The 18,322-nt window shown below is 36.3% G+C and overlaps 1 protein-coding gene and 1 pseudogene across 2 annotated transcripts; one reads left to right on the plus strand and one right to left on the minus strand.

Moving 5' to 3' along the window:
• Nucleotides 1-1,948: 1,948 nt before the first annotated feature.
• On the minus strand, nucleotides 1,949-4,488 carry LOC126661470 (dynamin-related protein 3B-like; annotated as a pseudogene).
• Nucleotides 4,489-4,609: 121 nt separating this feature from the next.
• Nucleotides 4,610-9,664, plus strand: LOC126661471 (uncharacterized). 2 transcript variants are annotated; one of them, XM_056104017.1, is made up of 8 exons: nucleotides 4,610-4,710; nucleotides 5,417-5,484; nucleotides 5,573-5,660; nucleotides 5,788-6,026; nucleotides 6,203-6,343; nucleotides 6,425-8,146; nucleotides 8,298-8,470; nucleotides 9,302-9,664. In XM_056104017.1, the coding sequence occupies exons 2-6, from the start codon at nucleotides 5,425-5,427 to the stop codon at nucleotides 6,749-6,751; spliced, it is 855 nt and encodes a 284-aa protein (XP_055959992.1). In that variant the 5' UTR covers nucleotides 4,610-4,710; nucleotides 5,417-5,424; the 3' UTR covers nucleotides 6,752-8,146; nucleotides 8,298-8,470; nucleotides 9,302-9,664. The 2 variants fall into 2 exon arrangements, with proteins under 2 accessions (XP_055959992.1, XP_055959991.1); XM_056104016.1 differs by having other exon boundaries at nucleotides 8,314-8,470.
• Nucleotides 9,665-18,322: the final 8,658 nt, after the last annotated feature.

Here is an 18,322-nt window from a genome sequence, read left to right on the forward strand (position 1 = left end):
CCCAACCTTGAACCAAACGGCCCCTTAGTTAGATGCTAATTAATCGACATATCACCCCATATATATATGGGCGGTACATTTCATCTGATGTATGTATGCATAAAATAACGACCTAATCGCTTAAAATTTTTTGATCTTTTTTCTCAATTCTATTTTAATATTGTATTAATTGTCAATTTTCTGGATTGAGATTCCCTCAAGTTCAAATGAACTTGGGGAGGTCATATTAATAATCTACACCATTCATTATAGAATAAACGGTGTAAATTAATTTGATTAAAATTATACTTTTTTTATCTACACCGTTAATATGACCCCCTCAAGTTCATTGAACTTGAGGGAATTTTAATCCCAATTTTATACATTTTTTAATTTTTTTGTTTTCAATTAATCTTAAAATATTAAATAAAAATTCATAAAAATCTTTCATAATTAACATATTTTTAAAATAGTATTATTCACAGTTAAATTTTTATTAAGGATGTAATGTTATAATAATAAAAGAATCTTTGTTTAATAATATTTCTCTAATAAAAAATTATTGAATAACACTCTAAATAAATCATTAGAATTAGACTTTCTCTCTGTTTTTCTAAACCAAACCACCGCCCACCAAACTAAAACCATCGAATTTATATAAAGAAGCAGGCTTTTAGATTGGTTATTAAATTTGAAGAGATGGGGTGTGCTTAATCTAAGGTGGACAATGAAGAATCTGTGTGGAGTTTTGTTATTTTTAATAAAATTTAAAATTTAATTGCGTTATACTACATTTATTTATAATTTAATTAATTAATTTATATTAGTTTTAATTTAATTTAATTTTTTTGTTAGTTTTAAAGATGAAGGAGTTATTTGTACTTTTTTGAATAGAAAATGATTTTCATCTTTAGATTTAGTTATTTGGATGATTTCATTCTTAAAATAAAAAAAAACTCAAAAATTAAAAAAGTAGGGTGTAATTAAAAATGGAACATCTAAAAATGGATAAAATTATTAAGTTTACAATATTAAGGGGCTAAAAGATAAGAGTTTTTTTTTAGTGATAATGCCTAAAATAAATGAAAGAAAGTGAAGCATGGGGAGTGTGGGAGTGATAGTGACATGTACAATAAGAGTGTTAGTGCTGTGCAGTAAGTATGTGAGAGGCTAATAACAAAGAGTGTGTACTAATTATACTTTAGTACAAATAAAATAAGTTGGTTCATTTAAGTCCTCTTAACTTCCAACAAACTATTTAAGTGAGCTGTATATATCTGATATGCTTTTTTGAGATACCAAGATTAGTTTGAGGTAACCGGAAACTTTTGTTTTATATAATCTAAGGATTTATTTGGTTTAAATAAATTTTAAATTTTATAAAATTCAATTACATTTCTATAAAATATGTGTTTGATTTAAAAATATTTTTACAATTTATATTTATATTTAAATTCGAAATACAATATTCAAATTATTTTATTTTGTTTAAAATTAATATCATATTTAAAATTCTGAAAACCAAACAAAAATATTCATTTTCAAATGATTTTCAAATAAAATTATTTTACAAATGAAATGAAATGAATTCTAAAATAAATTTGATTTAAACAATGCCCTAAATGTCTAAATAACATTAAGATTTAGGATTATAAGATGATAAAATAAACAAATCGATATAGGATTAGGATATTTTAACCCTGCTCGTTAGTTCCTTATTATAATTATCATTCACATTCATCTATTTCTGTTTTTTTGATAAGATTAACAGATCTTGAAGTTGGGTGCTTAATAAACCACCAATTAATTTATTACATTTAAAAATTATTGATATAGTGAGAGTAATCATGACTGGAACATAAATATGGACTAGCCAAGCACTTTCACATAATCCTATCAATTTGAAATAGAAACAACAGCAATGAAAACAATTATAGGAAAATTAATAAGGCGATAAAAGAGAGCAAGGGGAAGCAATAACCACTGCAGTACATGCAGACAAGAAGCATATACTAACATATGATAGATCATGACTGTTTAACAATCTAAGTATTCAATTCTCCAATGATCTACCTGGTTCAACTTCTTAGCTAACTGAGGACACCACAGCGATCAGCTAGCCCATTGTATACCTACACAAAAATTTACAAGTTAATCATACTGGACGACAGCGGAAAAACTTCTCTGCTGCAAGTGCATCCTTGATACTCCGATCGAGTATAATATCCTGCAAGGTGGGCAAAAATTAATAAGTCAAAAACATTTCGTCACAAGCACCAAAAATTTCCAGTGCTGAATGTGGATTGCAAGCAGTTTGGACAGACAATTAGCTTTCCAACAAGAAAATAACCATGTGCATATGGTCAAATTGTTTCGGAAACAGACATGGTAGATAGTTATGCCAAGTTATGTTACTACTATCAGGATTTTCGACTCTTTTTTAATACTGAAGCAATTTAATTTAATTTCTCACATTTAAAGGTTACAAGAGAACTTCGGTATTCATATTTATTCCATAGTATATCTTCAATAATCCAATGTGGAGAACAAGACTACAACATGCATCAATCTCCTGGTACCCTCACTGAACAAATTGTTAAATACTAGTAATTAGCAGCTCATGGTCCAAAACCAAAATTAACTAATACAAATACTCGTACAAATCAAGGAACACGGTGTGATAAATAGACTCTTAAGTCCTAAGCACATCAAAATTGTATTTGTCATCTTCCTAGACAAAGAATCCATGTAAAGGAAGAATAAGACATGAGACATGTTATGTAGACTTAAAATCACCCAATCAAAGCATGCACCACAGTTCTTTTATATTATTACCTCTTGACTCCGGTTAACCATACCAACGTAGCCAAGTCGAAGAGGGATCACTTTTCCAAGCAGTAGATTACGAGCATCAGTACCTCTGTCCATAATATCCACCTGAAGCCAAGAACGATATGTTTCAGAAATCACAAGAAAGTGCTAATTTGCAACCACTATCCGATTTAGGAAAGAAATAGTCACCTTGTAATTACTCCAATAGTTCTGTATCTGTAACCTATCAAGTATCAACAGAAGACCAGAATGTGAGAGTTTCTATGAGAGGAAAAAACAAAAAATAAATATCCACATAAAATTGCATAGGTAAATCCACCATCAGAATCAGCATTTCCTGCAATCTGGAGAGCATCTGAGTTAGCTAAATCTGAATTGGCTGGTGTAACGGCTAGAATTAGGCAGCTTGGTTTCTTATTATACGACATGATCATGGTTCTAATCCGTGCTTCAATATCAGAGGGTTGATCGCCACAGGAACCTTAGTTATCCCGGGCAAGTCAACAAGTGCGATATCGAGAACATTTGGTGAAAAATCTTCAAATGTATCTGCTTGTCTGAGACACCTGTCTTCCCCAGCTTCCTTAGCCGTCTCAGCCTATAGAAGATTCAAACTATTACTCATTTGAAAGCAGCTATCGTTCATACTTAACTATTAGGCTAATAAAACCAGAACCCCAAGTGAGATTTAAGATAAGCTACCCTTGAAGTGCAGACAAGACAAATATCTGTAATACTGACATTAAAGCTACATTCAGACAACTTAATTATACTGTTTAGTTCAGTCATTCTAAGCTTCTGTTTAAGAATTGATTAGTCTCTCTAAACTATGTCATTTGTGCTTCAGCTTTTGTACAGGCAGAGCTCTTGTTCAGAAGAATTGAGTCGATGCAGGAATTCACATTCAAATTAACATACAATTGCAATAAAAGGATGGAGAAGAAAGATTGAAGGTTTCTTGCTAATGTATCAAAGATCAGTATCCCCAGCTGCTTCCCACTGTTTTATCTTCCTACATATTAGATGCAAAAGTAGTCATCTACAAGCAACTCTCAACGGCTAGAAGTTAAAACAAAAGGCAAATCCAGTAAGGAATATAATGGATACATGCTAAACAATTAATCCTCGTCAACAAGAAAACAACTTCCTGAAGTACCATAGCAGCTTATGACATCCTTAATTCCTTTTACATCAGTAAGCTATCAAAGTCCCTTCCTCTATAATAACCCCCTTAGACAGACCAAATTCCGTATCGATTTGCCTCGCCACAAGTCCACTTAACTACAGCATTTTCCAACTTTCTTCGATCAAAAGAATCACACATTCAAATAAAGAGAAGCACGAATTCACCTTATTTTAAATCAAAAGTTCAACTGTCTGCTATTTCAGTAATCTAAAAACTGGAGCTTCTAAAACAAACTATATAATAAATTAAACAAAATATAAAATGTTTAGAAAGAATTAAAAAAAATAGACATACCTGAATTTCTCTACGGGTCTCAGAAAATCATAAAACCGTTTGCCAGGAAAATGTAAGAATTCTCCCCACTCTTCTTCACTGTCATCAGCTTTCCTCTCAGTTTGCAACAATGTCAAATTGTGTGGCAGGGCATTCTCCACAGCCTTAGAACACTTTGTCTGTTGCAGGGCATTCTCCACAGCGCTACTTAAAAAGAATTAATTGGTTATGCTCTGAGCCCTGAGGTATTTTGAATACTAAATAAGAAAATGACACGTGGATCCATTTACATAACCAACGTCACAGTTAAAAAAGTAAAGACTGCGGGAGTAACAACAAAATAAGAAATTCACGCAATTAAAATAGAATTCTCTCACAAACTCATTTCTTCTCATAGGATTTCTCAAACCTAATTTAATCGCTGCTCTTTGAAATTACAGGTATTTGGTCTTCTGATCCTTCAATTTTAACATTATATTTAGCTAACTCAATAGCTAATTTTGATAGTAAGCGAATCTGAATCTTGATTTTGATAGTAGATTATCCGATTGATTTACTTGTTTCTTCAATCTTGATTGAATCTTGATTTAGATTTAATTGTGTCTTGCTTATTTATTTAGTCTTAATTGATTTAATGTTTTCTTGTTTGTTTCTTAGAATTACATGTTAATTGTTTCTTGCTTGGAACCAAGATTTCCCCAATTAGTCATGTTTGGTAATAGTAATGCCTGATTTTATTCTCAGTAACTGTTTACTTGGTCAGTTTGATGATGTAACTATGCGCCCCATATGCTTCCAATTACATTTCTAGTATGCGCCCCATATGCTTCCAATTACATTTCTAGCTTAACTCAGCTTTTGATGAAGAATTGATGTGGACTATTATGAATCTGATGCATTGGTATGAAAACCTATGATGTTTCTTTATGCTCTTTGTAGATATTTAAAGAGAAACAAGAATGAATTTTAAGAGAAATAATCCAATATTTCATACGAAACATTAGACAAGAGGATTAATTTAATTATGTTAGTAGCTATCTCTTTAAACTCTTTGTAGATATTTGATTGGCCTGTGTTTGGTATGGGGAATTTATTATGTTTAATTAATCATTCACAATTGGCTAAATTGTCAAAAAAAATACGCAGTTTCTCCAATGGTTAAGTTCAAAGGAAAAAACTCACTTAAAAATCAGATAAAAGAGAAACGACCCACGGTAATACAATTTTAATTTTTATTAATTATTATATATTGTGAAAAAATGTAATGCTTAAGAATGAATTGTTTGTTAATTTAATTTGCAGGATTTGATGGGCCCGGCGCATCTCTTACTCCCAGTTAAAAGGGATTGGCTTCGGTTTGTAATATCTCCCTTACGGTTTCAAATACAAGGTATATGACTCACAATTTCAGCTCACTATTTTGTCCAAAATGTTTTTAACATAATGTGGGCATGGTCTTTCTTAAATTCTTGTTGATTTGCATAAATCTTCAGCTCACTATTTTATTTTATTTAAAGCATCTTGCTGGAGTATCCAGGTATCTGCCGTTACAGAGGCGCTCTACAATATTAAGAATCCAAGGAAGAAAATCAGCTTGTCCCCACAATGGTTATTACACAGAGTTATTAAACCAAACGCAAAGAGTCTTGCTATAACGAATTATAATCAAGTAACTAGGATCTTACGAAGCGAGGGAATATGCTTGGAGAGGAATTGCAAATTTCTTGGTTTTTTGCCTAAGAAATACAAACCTAAGGTAACTATGTAGACTTATAATTGGGATTTAAAAATTCATTCTGTTATTAAATTTAAATAACTTATAATAAGGATTTAAAATTTGCCTAAGAATCTCAATCATGTTGTCTAACCTTTCGCAATTTTTTTGTGGTTTTCATTCCCCTACTTTCTTACTGAATGAAAGTTCGATTTCAGGCGAAAAATCCCTTCTTCATAATTGAAGATGCCATTGAACGAAAAAGTGTAGATGAGCATGAGGTGTTGCTGTGGTTAGACCAAGGCCCCGTGTTGGGAGTTCTTCCTGTTTCTGATGAGCTGCAGAATCTTAGAGATGGGGTGAAAATTTTTCATTACTAATTACTTTTATTTTTAATGTTTACTTGATGATATTGATACTAATAAAAAACCTGTAATTAGGAGGTATATGAAGGAAGTACGGCTAAACCAGGTGATAAACATACTCTACTAATCTACGGGTATGAGACAGTTAAGGGCGTAAATGTCTGGAAAGTTCGGAGTTCTTGGGGTATCGGCTGGAGCACAAAGGGCTGTGGATACGTAATTAGGCAATCAAGCCAGGCTGGTTCTACTAGAAGCTTATTTGAGAGTATTTGGAAGCCTGAGGTAATAGTTTGCACTTTGCATTATTACTATCTGTTACTGGCGTTTTGCGTTTGTAACAACAAGCGTGTGAAATGCGGGCGTGCCAGGAAGCGGATTCCAAAATGTAACTTAACTTCTTAAACGAGCGATTGGGGTTTGGTTAACCTTATAACAAGTACTCCAATCAAGTAATGCTAAAACAAAGAATCCAATTGTAAATGTGTTTACTAATTGAATGAAATGAAAATACAAGTGTTTGAGTAGAAATTGCAAAAGTTCAATCGTAAAGTTCTTTACTGATTGAAGAAAACTGAGAATGCTAAGTGTTGAGTGTTTTTGCCTTTGGGCTGGTTTTTGTTGGATTTGATCGGGGGCTGCAAATTGGCTGCTCTTCTCTTATTTATAGCTTTTTCCTTTGAAAATTACTGCTTCATGTTTCAACTGCACACGTTCTTCCCCACTTTCAAAAACTGTCAATCGTGTTTTGTTTCTGCTGCACGTGCTTTTTAACTTCTTTTCTTCTGGAATGGACTTCTTGGGCTTATGGGCCATTTAAATTAATATTTAATGGCCATCTCAATTTTGGGCTTAATCTTCTGCAACCGGGCTTGGACTTTTTGAATTAGAGTAGTCAACCTCTAGAAATCAACCTTTAGAAACCAACCTTTAGAAATCAACTTCTGTCAACATTAGTCAACCTCTAGAAATCAACCTTTAGAAACCAACCTTTAGAAATCAACTTCTGACAACATTAGTCAACCTCTAGAAATCAACCTTTAGAAACCAACCTTTAGAAATCAACTTCTGAAATCAACATTAGTCAACCTCTAGAAATTAATCTAAGCCAATCATTAATAATACCTCTTTTATCTTTTGAAAAGAATAGGGGCTTTATGGCCTTTAAGCCATATTTTTAATTTTGGTGCAAACAATGCCCCCTATATAATTGGCTTTTTAGAAATAAAGCCATTTATATGTATTTCTTTTAACCAAAATTTAAAATTTTAGCTTTCACAATGGTTAGGCCTAAGGTTTTATTTTCTGAAATTGATAAAAATTTATGGAAAGGTGAAAATTATCTAGAAAACATGGTCTCAAATGTTTCAAAAGTGTGTGAAAAGGTTTTAGAAGATCAAAAAATTTCAAATTCATCTTCTCCAAAAAGTTTAAAACAAAACCCTAATTCAAAAATTAAACCCAATTCTTCTCCTAATCCAAAATTTGATAGACCCCAAAATATGTCAAATCTTGAAGTTGAGAAGGAGAAACCGCCGGCCACCACGCTGCCAGCAGTCGGCAGCTCCTCGCCCTCGCCGACCAGCTCCACAAGTCCAGCAGCTGGGAGTTCTCTTCACGCCGGCGGTAGTAGCAGCGGATCTTCCCTTCTCTACAACGGCGGCGATAAAATCATCACGGCAGCAGCTCCACCAAGATTCACCGCAAGAACAAGCTTCTCAAGATCTTCGGCCATGTTCTAATTTTCAGGCGGGACAGCAGCTGTCTTACCTTTCAGACCCACGGCAACAGCAGCAACAGGTCCTCGTTCGGTGCTATCTCTTTATCTCATTCAATTTTACACTCATTAACATGTTTTGGCCCAATATTTGCATTTAAGTAGTGTATATTCATCTCATAAATCTGATTTCAGCCGATAAGTTGGTGTCAACTGAAAAAATCTAAATGGCAGCGAAACTTCTTGGCAGGGGAGTCTTCAGTGAGCAGCTTGTAATTTCTGCATGGAATGGCAGACTCCAGCAGCTATTCTGAGCAGCAGCTCGGTAGGGAGCTATGTGGACAGGGGCACTTCCTGCACTCAACTAGAAACAAGTCTCTTCGAACAACTTGTGTTCAACATTGAAGGTATCTATTCTCCCTTTTTAATTGTCAAAAGTTAACATGAATGTCACTATATTTTGTTTACTTCGCAGAAACTTTCAAACATATATGTATAAGAATGCTAGAAATTCATGTGTTTTGCCAATATCTTTGTTGTATAAAATTGAATTTATGAAGTGTGCCGAAGTCAAATACCAATTTCACATCTTTGAAAAACTGAAATTTGGTTCAAATTTATGAATTGGTTCCTTTATATCGGCAATATCAAACTAACAACAAGTTCTAATTTTTCGTTCTTTACGGCTAACAATCCATCTTTTAGTTTAGCCACAATCTACAATCCGACTCAACAAATTATAATAATAGAAAGTAAAATTTTGAATTTCACTTGTTTCTATTATCATGTGTTCGAGTGGTTTGGATATGAAATATTTGGTGTATTGGCAAAGAAACTTTGAAGTGAATCATTATGTGCAATTTTGCTCGAATGGTTGAAGTTTTTGATTAGTCCTTAGAGATTCTGTAAATACTTTGAATCTTTTATCTCTATCAAATTGGCTAATTTTCTTAAGCCGTTTTGAAGTTCAGGAACTCTCCAAATAGCTGAATAATAAAATAATATGTTCAGGCCATATTTGTGTTTTAAGCCTAAACTTATCATTTTAATATGCTATGTGTCTAATCAATTTTGTATAGATATTTGAGCAATAGTAAAAAAATATAAATTGGCTACGTAGTTGGTTTATACACTTAGATGTATCATTATTGAAACTTCCAACTGCACTATTTTTCTTAGCCAATTTAAATTTTGAAATTTTGCACATAAATGATTAACTAAAATTCTCTGACTTACAGGATAAGAAGATGGCATTGTCGACTCCTGAGATCCTGTGTTTTTCAAATTTCAACCTTTGCATGTTGCCATCCAAGAAGAACATCATGTCATTAATTTATAGGCTGTTTGCCCAGAGTTTGTGAAAGTGAAAGCGGAGTCTGCTTGCCGATAAAAATGAGATAAGCTGGAGCTGTAGCATCTCTTTTCAAATTTCCCTCCATCTCACTTGTTGCACATTGCTCAGAACTCCTCCACCAACTTTGACATTATTCAGCAGTATTTGTATATCGAACTAATTAAATAGTTGATAGTTGTAATACTTTAGTATCTTAAAAAGTTGTTGGATGATGTTCCTTCTATTTATCTCAGACATTTTTCTTACACGGCCTTTTGGCCAGTACTTGCTTTGTGACACTACACCTGCACCTATACACTTGTACATGCATTGCATCACAGAGACGCCATTCAGGTACTTTCTAAACTTCAAATGTCTTGGTGTGAAGATGGCTCTCCAGCCATTTGTTTGCTTGTCGTGTTCCACACCAAGATTCACTTACAGGTACAGCCATGCATTGCATTTTCACTATGTGTTTATGTTCCTGGTATGAAGATGGCTTTAGCCATATACTTGTGTAGTGATGTGATGTCCATACCAGGACTTGTTTCACGAACAAATCACATATGTCACTTACAGCCATGCATTGCATTACAGGGCCGTTTTTCTTTGCTGTTGAATGTTGTTGAATTTTCTTTTTATCCCTTTAGCTTAGTTAGCCAAAGTTTAAGAAGTCTTAGCAGAATAGAGACCTTATAAACATAGTAGGAGTTTGACTTTCCACCTTTGACAGTCAACTCGTGACATCAACTTCTAGAGGATCAACTGACCAGTCAACTTGAACTTCTAGGAATCAACTTTTAGAAGTCAACTCCTAGAACAAACCTCTGGAATTAATTTTTAGGAGTCCACTTTTAGAAGTCAGCTTCTAGAACTTCTAGGAATCAACTTTTAGGAGTCAACTTCTAAAACTTCTAGGAATCAACTTTTAGGAGTCGACTTCTAGAACCAACTGCTGGAATTAATTTTCTATAGTCGATTAATTATAGCCTCACCAATTTAGCTAAAGTAGCCAAATTTTAGAATTTTAATTATCAAAAATGGCTAAAAGCCATTACATTACATCTTGTGCCAAAATCCATAAGTTAATGAAAAAGTACAGGTTTAGCCGAAATAGCCAAACTCCTAAAAATCTGATAATACATTTGGCTAAAAGCCACAATGTTACAACTCATGTACTGATATTTGCTAAAACAAGTTACATAATCTGCAGTACATGTATGGCTAAAAGCCATTAAGTCATTTCTAAGTTGTATTTCTCCCAGATGGTGGGAGTGTATTTCTTCAAGTACTTTCCATTAATAAATTTTTTATGAGGCTGTTTGCACCAAAATTAAAAATATGGCTTAAAGGCCATAAAGCCCCTATTCTTTTCAAAAGATAAAAGAGGTATTATTAATGATTGGTTTAAATTAATTTCTAGAGGTTGACTAATGTTGATTTTAGAAGTTGATTTCTAAAGGTTGGTTTCTAAAGGTTGATTTCTAGAGGTTGACTAATGTTGACAGAAGTTGATTTCTAAAGGTTGGTTTCTAGAGGTTGATTAATGTTGACAGAAGTTGATTTCTAAAAGGTTGGTTTCTAGAGGTTGATTTCTAGAGGTTGACTAATGTTGACAGAAGTTGATTTCTAAAGGTTGGTTTCTAAAGGTTGATTTCTAGAGGTTGACTACTTCAGAAGCTAATTCAAAAAGTCCAAACCCAGTTGCAGAAGATTAAGCCCAAATTTGAGATGGCCATTAAATATTAATTTAAATGGCCCATAAGCCCAGGAAGTCCATTCCAGAAGAAAAGAAGTTAAAAAGCACGTGCACCAGAAACAAAACACGATTGGCAGTTCCTGAAGGTGGGGAAGAACGTGTGCAGTTGGTACATGAAGCAGCAGTTTTCAAATGATGAAGCTATAAATAAGAGAAGAGCAGCCAATTTGCAACCCCCGATCAAATCCAACAAAAACCAGCCCAAAGGCAAAAACACTCAACACTTAGCATTCTCAGTTTTCTTCAATCAGTAAAGAACTTTACGATTGAACTTTTGCAATTTCTACTCAAACACTTGTATTTTCATTTCATTCAATTAGTAAACACATTTACAATTGGATTCTTTGTTTTAGCATTACTTGATTGGAGTACTTGTTATAAGGTTAACCAAACCCCAATCGCTCGTTTAAGAAGTTAAGTTACATTTTGGAATCCGCTTCCTGGCACGCCCGCATTTCACACGCTTGTTGTTACAAACGCAAAACGCCAGTAACAATTTTTGGCACGCCCAGTGGGACACTAAGAGTTATGGCTAGAACTCGAAGTGAAAAAGGAAAAGATGTTATTGTATCCCAGGATACAGTGGATGATCCTACTGCTACAAATGTAGGACATGGAGACTATGTGGCTCACATGGTCAGAAGCATTGAAAAAGAAAATTTGCCTCTAGGAGAGGCGAGTGATGATGTGCCTCCTGGCTTTGGAGAGCAACAGACACCAACTCGGCGAAATTCTGAGCCAAGATTGGTAGAGGCTTTAGACATGCTGTCAAAAGCCATGTTAGACATGAAACAGACTCAGGCTAGCTTTAACCAAGCACAAGCCGAGTTGACCAAGAAACATGAGGTAATGGATAAGAAGCAGTTCGAAATGGAACGCTATTTGGCAGAATTGATAGTTGCTGTCAAAGTGTCATCTCATGGTGGTGATGTACCAGAGGCTGTTAACACGGCCAAACAAGATCCTAAGGGACACGGGGGGCAGCCATCTGGAGGAATCCAGGAGATTGGGAGCACTAGTCATGTGCCAATCTTAAACCCGCCCTCTGAAGAAAGGTACGTTCCTCCTCACAAAAGAGATGAACCTGTGTATTTTAATTCTTTTAAAACTAATAATCAAACTGGCCGGAATTCCAGGCCGTTTAATGCAGGTGCTAATTGTCCGACTTCGGACGACCTAGAGGTTAATCAAAATTTTCCTCAACCTCTGGGCACGGGGGGCAATTACATGCCCCAAGAGAGAAATCAGCCTCAGGTGCCACCCCAACCTTTGGGAAGGCAACTAGACATGGAGGCTGTAAGAGAAGCAATTCAGGAGTTGTATGGTCCAGGTCTAAGGCAGATTGACCGACCGCAATTTCACAAGCCTTATCCAGATGTCATTGACAGGGAGAATCCTTACCGTAGAGGCTATAAAATTCCTAACTTCTCTTTATTCTCTGGAGAGGATGGCCACTCCACCATTGAGCATGTGGCGAAATTCACAATTCAATGTGGGGTCTTGGCCAACCTAGATAACATTGCAAATTTCAAGCTGAGATTATTTCCAAATTCTTTAACAGGTACTGCCTTTACTTGGTATGCTACTTTGCCCAGGAACTCAGTGCTCACATGGCAGGAGATGGAGAGGCTTTTCCATACTCAATTTTACCGTGCAGAGCCAGAGGTTTGCATAGCAGAATTGTCAAGAGTTTCTCAAAGGTCGGGAGAGGATGCCGACATGTATATACACCGCTTCAAAAGAATGAGGAGCAGGTGTAAAATTGTTCTACCAGAAACTGAGTATGTAAAAATGGCTCAGAGGGGCTTGGACATTGAGCTTCGAAAAAAGTTCCAGGGGATGGAATTCAGGGACTTCTATGAGTTAGCTGCTAAAGTCTCTGAATATGAAGAACTCCTAAGAGAAGAAAGCCACAAGAAGAAGGTGGCAATGGGCACTTACTATCAGGAGGTGGGAGCATATGAAACCGCGGTAGCCGACCTCACGGCCACCGGTTCATGTACCTGCCCTATGTTGATCAAAAAAGCACCTGATGGGTGGAAGAAACAGAATTCCAATGCCCAACCTCTGTATACTTTTGAGGTTTCAAAAACAGAAGAAATTTTTGATTTTCTGTTGAAAGAGAAGTTCATTACTTTGCCTCCGGATCATAAAATGCCTTCAAAAGATGAGTTGAAAGGCAGAGAGTATTGCAAGTTCCACAACTCCTGGAACCACTCAACCAATTCATGTTGGGGGTTCAAAAATATCATACAGGATAGGATTGCCAAGGGAGTTTTAAAATTCCCAGAAAAAAAGGAGGCACTGGTAATAGATGAAGATCCTTTTCCGGCTGTGGCGTCTGTGAATGCCAGTGACCTCTCGGAACTTGACTTGAGGTTGTTATTAGATATAAAAAGAAAGCTCAGAATCAGGGAGCAAAATGACCAAAGAGTCAGGGGAGAGCAATTCGAACGGGAAAGGAGAGCAGAGGTAAAGCGGGATTACAGAGGAGAAAGAAGGCAGGTATCTAGAAACTCTAATAATTTTGTTTCTACTAACCGCCCTCTTTTGAAAAAACAAAACAGGGCCTCTTACTATCAAAGGAGGCCAGAAAGGCATGTCTTCCAGGAGAGGCGATCCTTCGTGTGGAAGAGGGAAGAACAGCCAAAAGCTCCTTTGGCACCTAGGGAGGAAAAGCCAAAAGCTCCTTTGGTACTTAAAGAAAAACAGTCAGAGGTTCCTTCTACCTTTGAAAACCGAAGAAAAGAACAAAGATTCGTGGTACCACCATTGGTCTCTCCTAGTCCAAGGTGGCATACCAATTATCACAAGAAGTTTCCGCCTCCACTAACAAGAACTCAGAAGAGGAGGCGCCAGAGGTTGAGGGCTGCTGCAAGAAACGAGTGGCAGTCCAGGCACTTGGAAGATCCTAGAAAAGTTGTTGAGGAAAAGGGGTCAAAGAAGATCTTAATTGAGAAAGAGCAATCTGGAAGCCAAAAATCTTCAGAGGCAGTGGAAGTGAAAAATAAAACTTCCCACGTGCCTTCGAAGAAGGAAATTTCGGATATGGAGTTGGAAGCTTTTCTTGAAGGAGAATTTGCAGGAGATGGCATGAACTTAGATGATCTCCTAGAAGACGACATGGAGTTGGATGATCTCGTAGATGAGGAAATCCTAAAGGAGGGCATGAGACTAAACGACCTCTTGAAAGAGGATACTGATGATACTCCACCCGTTAAAGAAAGCGGCAAATTTCAGAGGAGGTCTCTAGAGAATGGCGACTCAGAATCAGACACAGAAGGTGATAAGAGGAGATCCATCAGAGTGGGTGAAATTGAGATTCCCCTCACTTGTAATGCTTTCTCCTTGATTCTTCCAAGTGATTTCAAAGGTCCTGACAACTCTGAGGAAGTAGAAGAAATTCAGAGAGAGGAGGTATCCAAACCTCCAAAAGATGAGTGCCGCAGCCAGGTCACCATACAAGAAGCTGCAAATGGTGGACCGAAGAGGGTGATTTTTGACAAACCTGCAGAGGCAATGACCAAACATATTAAGCCTTTGTACATAAAGGCTCACTTCAATGGCAAACCAACCTCCAGAGTCTTGATTGATAATGGTTCTGCCGTGAATATTATGCCATTTAACATGCTACAACCTCTAGGAAAAACTACAGAAGATCTCATCTCTACAGAGGTTAGTGTGTCTGCCTTTACTGGAGAGCTCACAAAAACTATTGGTGTTCTCCCAGTAGAGGTAACTGTAGGGAGCAAAACTTCCCTATCGGCGTTCTTTGTTGTAAATTCATCAGCCAGCTACCAAGCTCTTTTGGGACGAGATTGGATTCATGCCAATTGGTGCGTTCCTTCATCCTTACACCAGTTTGCTCTTTTGGAAGGGAAATGAGGTGGAGGTGGTATGGGCAGACACAAAGCCATTTACCACTGCCACCAACATGGTAGAAGCCCGTTATTATGACTCATGTGTTGGCCCCATCCAATTTACTGGGAAAAGTAAAAAAGGGCAGAAGAAAGAGAAATCCGACAAACCTCTAAATGTGCATGAAGAGGTCAAAAGAAAAGCAACTGAGATACTTGGATCAACGGCTATTATTCCATACAACAAGCCGTGTTCCTCCATCACCATTGAAGAAATTAATGATTAAGCTCACCTCTAGTGAGTTTGCAGCAGCTGCATCTGCTATCTTAAAAGAACGTATGCAGTACATTATGGAAGGAATTATGGAGGAAAACAACTTGGCAGAGGTTCTAGATGCTGAAGTGGTTTATGAAGAAGAAGAAGTTTCTGAAGATCATGAGATTGGCTTGGAGGAGCTAGAAAAAGCACCTCCTTGGATAGATGATGAAGCCATCCATGTTAGAGAGGAGTTAGAAGAAGTGAATCTTGGAACCTCTGAGGAACCTCAGGTAACTTTTGTTAGTAAAAACCTAGAGGTTGGTTTAAAAACAAAATTAACTGTACTCTTGCAGGAATACAAAGATTGCTTTGCATGGCAATATTCTGATATGCCGGGGTTAAGCAGGACATTGGTAGAACATCGGCTCCCTATTAAGCCCGAGTTTCAGCCATACCGCCAACCTCCAAGAAGAGTGTCAAAAGAAGTTGAATTAAAGGTAAAAGAGGAAATTGAAAAATTGTGTAAAGCAGGCTTTATTAGGCCTGCTAAATATAGTAATTGGTTAGCAAATGTTGTTCCAGTGGTTAAAAAGAATGGAAAACTTAGAATATGCATAGACTTTAGGGACTTAAATGAAGCAACTCCTAAAGATATTTATGCTATGCCAATTGCTGACACTCTTATTGATGCTACAGCTAATCATTCTCTTTTGTCTTTTATGGATTGTTTTGCTGGATATAACCAGATTATGGTGGCTAAAGAAGACATCTCCAAAACGGCATTTAGATGTCCAGGATCTATTGGGACATTTGAATGGGTGGTCATGCCGTTTGGTTTACGTAATGCTGGTGCGACATATCAGAGGGCTATGAATGCCATCTTCCACGACCTCTTAGGTAAAACTATGGAGGTTTATATTGATGATGTTGTTGTAAAATCAAAACTAATGAAAGATCATTTGAAAAATCTAGAGGAAGCATTTAGGAGGATGAGAGTTCACTGTTTAAAACTCAATCCTTTGAAATGCGCCTTTGGTGTAAAAGCTGGAAATTTTTTGGGGTTTTTGGTCCATGAAAGAGGCATTGAAGTGGACCAAAACAAAACCAAAGCTATTCGAGAAGCTAAACCGCCTAGAAATAAAACAGAACTTCAGAGATTTCTTGGGCAGGTTAATTACTTAAGGAGATTTATATCTAATCTTGCAGGAAAAACAAAAGTGTTCTCAGAACTGTTGAAATTAAAAAAGGAGGATGTCTTCAGATGGGAAACCATCCATCAAGAGGCTTTTGATGAAATTAAAGATTATCTAATGAAGCCTCCTGTATTGATGCCTCCCAAAAAGGGTATACCTCTGAGGTTGTACATTTCAGCAGCCGAAGGTTCAATTGGGTGTCTGCTAGCCCAGAGCAACCAAGATGGACATGAACAGGCTATTTATTATTTGAGCCGTTCGATGACATCTACAGAGGTTAGATACACTCCTATCATGAAATTGTGTCTGGCTTTGTTTTTTGCCTGCACTAAGTTAAGACACTATCTGCTTAGTAATAGAGTCTATGTGGTGTCTCAAACCGACTTGATGAAATATATGCTAAACAAACCTGTTTTATCAGGAAATATTGGAAAGTGGTTATTAAGTTTGGCAGACTTTCATTTGATTTATCATCCCCAGAAGTCGGTCAAAGGTCAGGCTCTAGCAGATTTCCTAGCCGACCACCCATGTATAAACCTAGGTGATGAAAGTAAATTTGACTTACCGGTTTTTATGAATGAACATAGACCTTGGATGCTTAAATTTGATGGGTCTAGTACAGATAGGTCTGCGGGTGCTGGAATCATAATAGTATCACCTTCTGGGGCTAAGACCTCCTTGTCTTTTAATCTTGACTTTGAATGTACAAATAATCAATCTGAGTATGAGGCTTTGATTATTGGATTAGAAATCCTCTTAGATCTAGGTGCTAAAAAGGTCAAAATAATTGGAGATTCTCAATTGGTTATTAGACAAGTGTCCGGGGAATATAAATGTATGAGTTACTCTTTAACTTCTTATTATGCTATTGCTATACAGTTAATAGAGAGTTTTGAAGAGGTTGAATTAGTACATGTTCCTAGAGAGGAAAATTGGGAGGCCGATGAATTATCACAGCTAGCATCTGGCCTACGTCTGTCGGAGGAGTTAACTCACCGACTAGTAATGGTACAAAGAAAAACTCACCCTTCAATTTTTAAAAGAGGAGTACAACTAGACATTTTCAATATTGATGATAACTTAGTACAGGATTGGAGGAGAGACATTAAAAAGTACCTGGAGAATCCTAGCAAGAAGATGATGTATAAAGTAAGAGTGAGAGCTGTTAACTACGTGCTCATAGAAGATGTTTTATACAGAAGAGGATTCGACAACCTATTGCTAAGATGCCTTGGAACTACAGAGGCACTAGAGGTCATGAAACAAACTCATGAAGGAGTTTGTGGAGCACATCAATCCGGAGTGAAAATGAGATGGCTGATCCGAAGACATGGTTACTTCTGGCCATCTATCCTAAAAGATTGTATGACTTTTGCAAAGGGTTGTCAATCGTGCCAAAGGTATGGAAACATACAAAGACTTCCAGCTGCTGAGTTGAAGTCTGTCATCAAACCATGGCCATTCAGAGGTTGGGCCATAGATTTGATAGGTAAAATATATCCTCCATCTTCTAAAAATCACAGTTTCATAATTGTAGCTACTGATTACTTTACCAAATGGGTAGTCGCTAAGCCATTGGTAAAGACAGAGCAAAAAGATGTTATTAAATTTATTAAAGAGGAAATTATTCATCAATTTGGAATTCCACAATCAGTAACTACTGACCAGGGCACAATGTTCACTGGTAAGGAGATGCAAGAATTTGCCACTGATTATGGAATAAAATTATTGACGTCTACACCTTATTATGCTCAGGCCAATGGCCAAGCTGAATCTTCTAATAAAATTATCATCAACATAGTTCAAAAAATGTTGGAAGAAAATCCAAAGGATTGGCATCGGATTTTATCAGAAGCAC

The sequence above is a fragment of the Mercurialis annua genome, linkage group LG8 (assembly GCF_937616625.2).
Source record: "Mercurialis annua linkage group LG8, ddMerAnnu1.2, whole genome shotgun sequence".
NCBI lineage: Eukaryota > Viridiplantae > Streptophyta > Magnoliopsida > Malpighiales > Euphorbiaceae > Mercurialis > Mercurialis annua.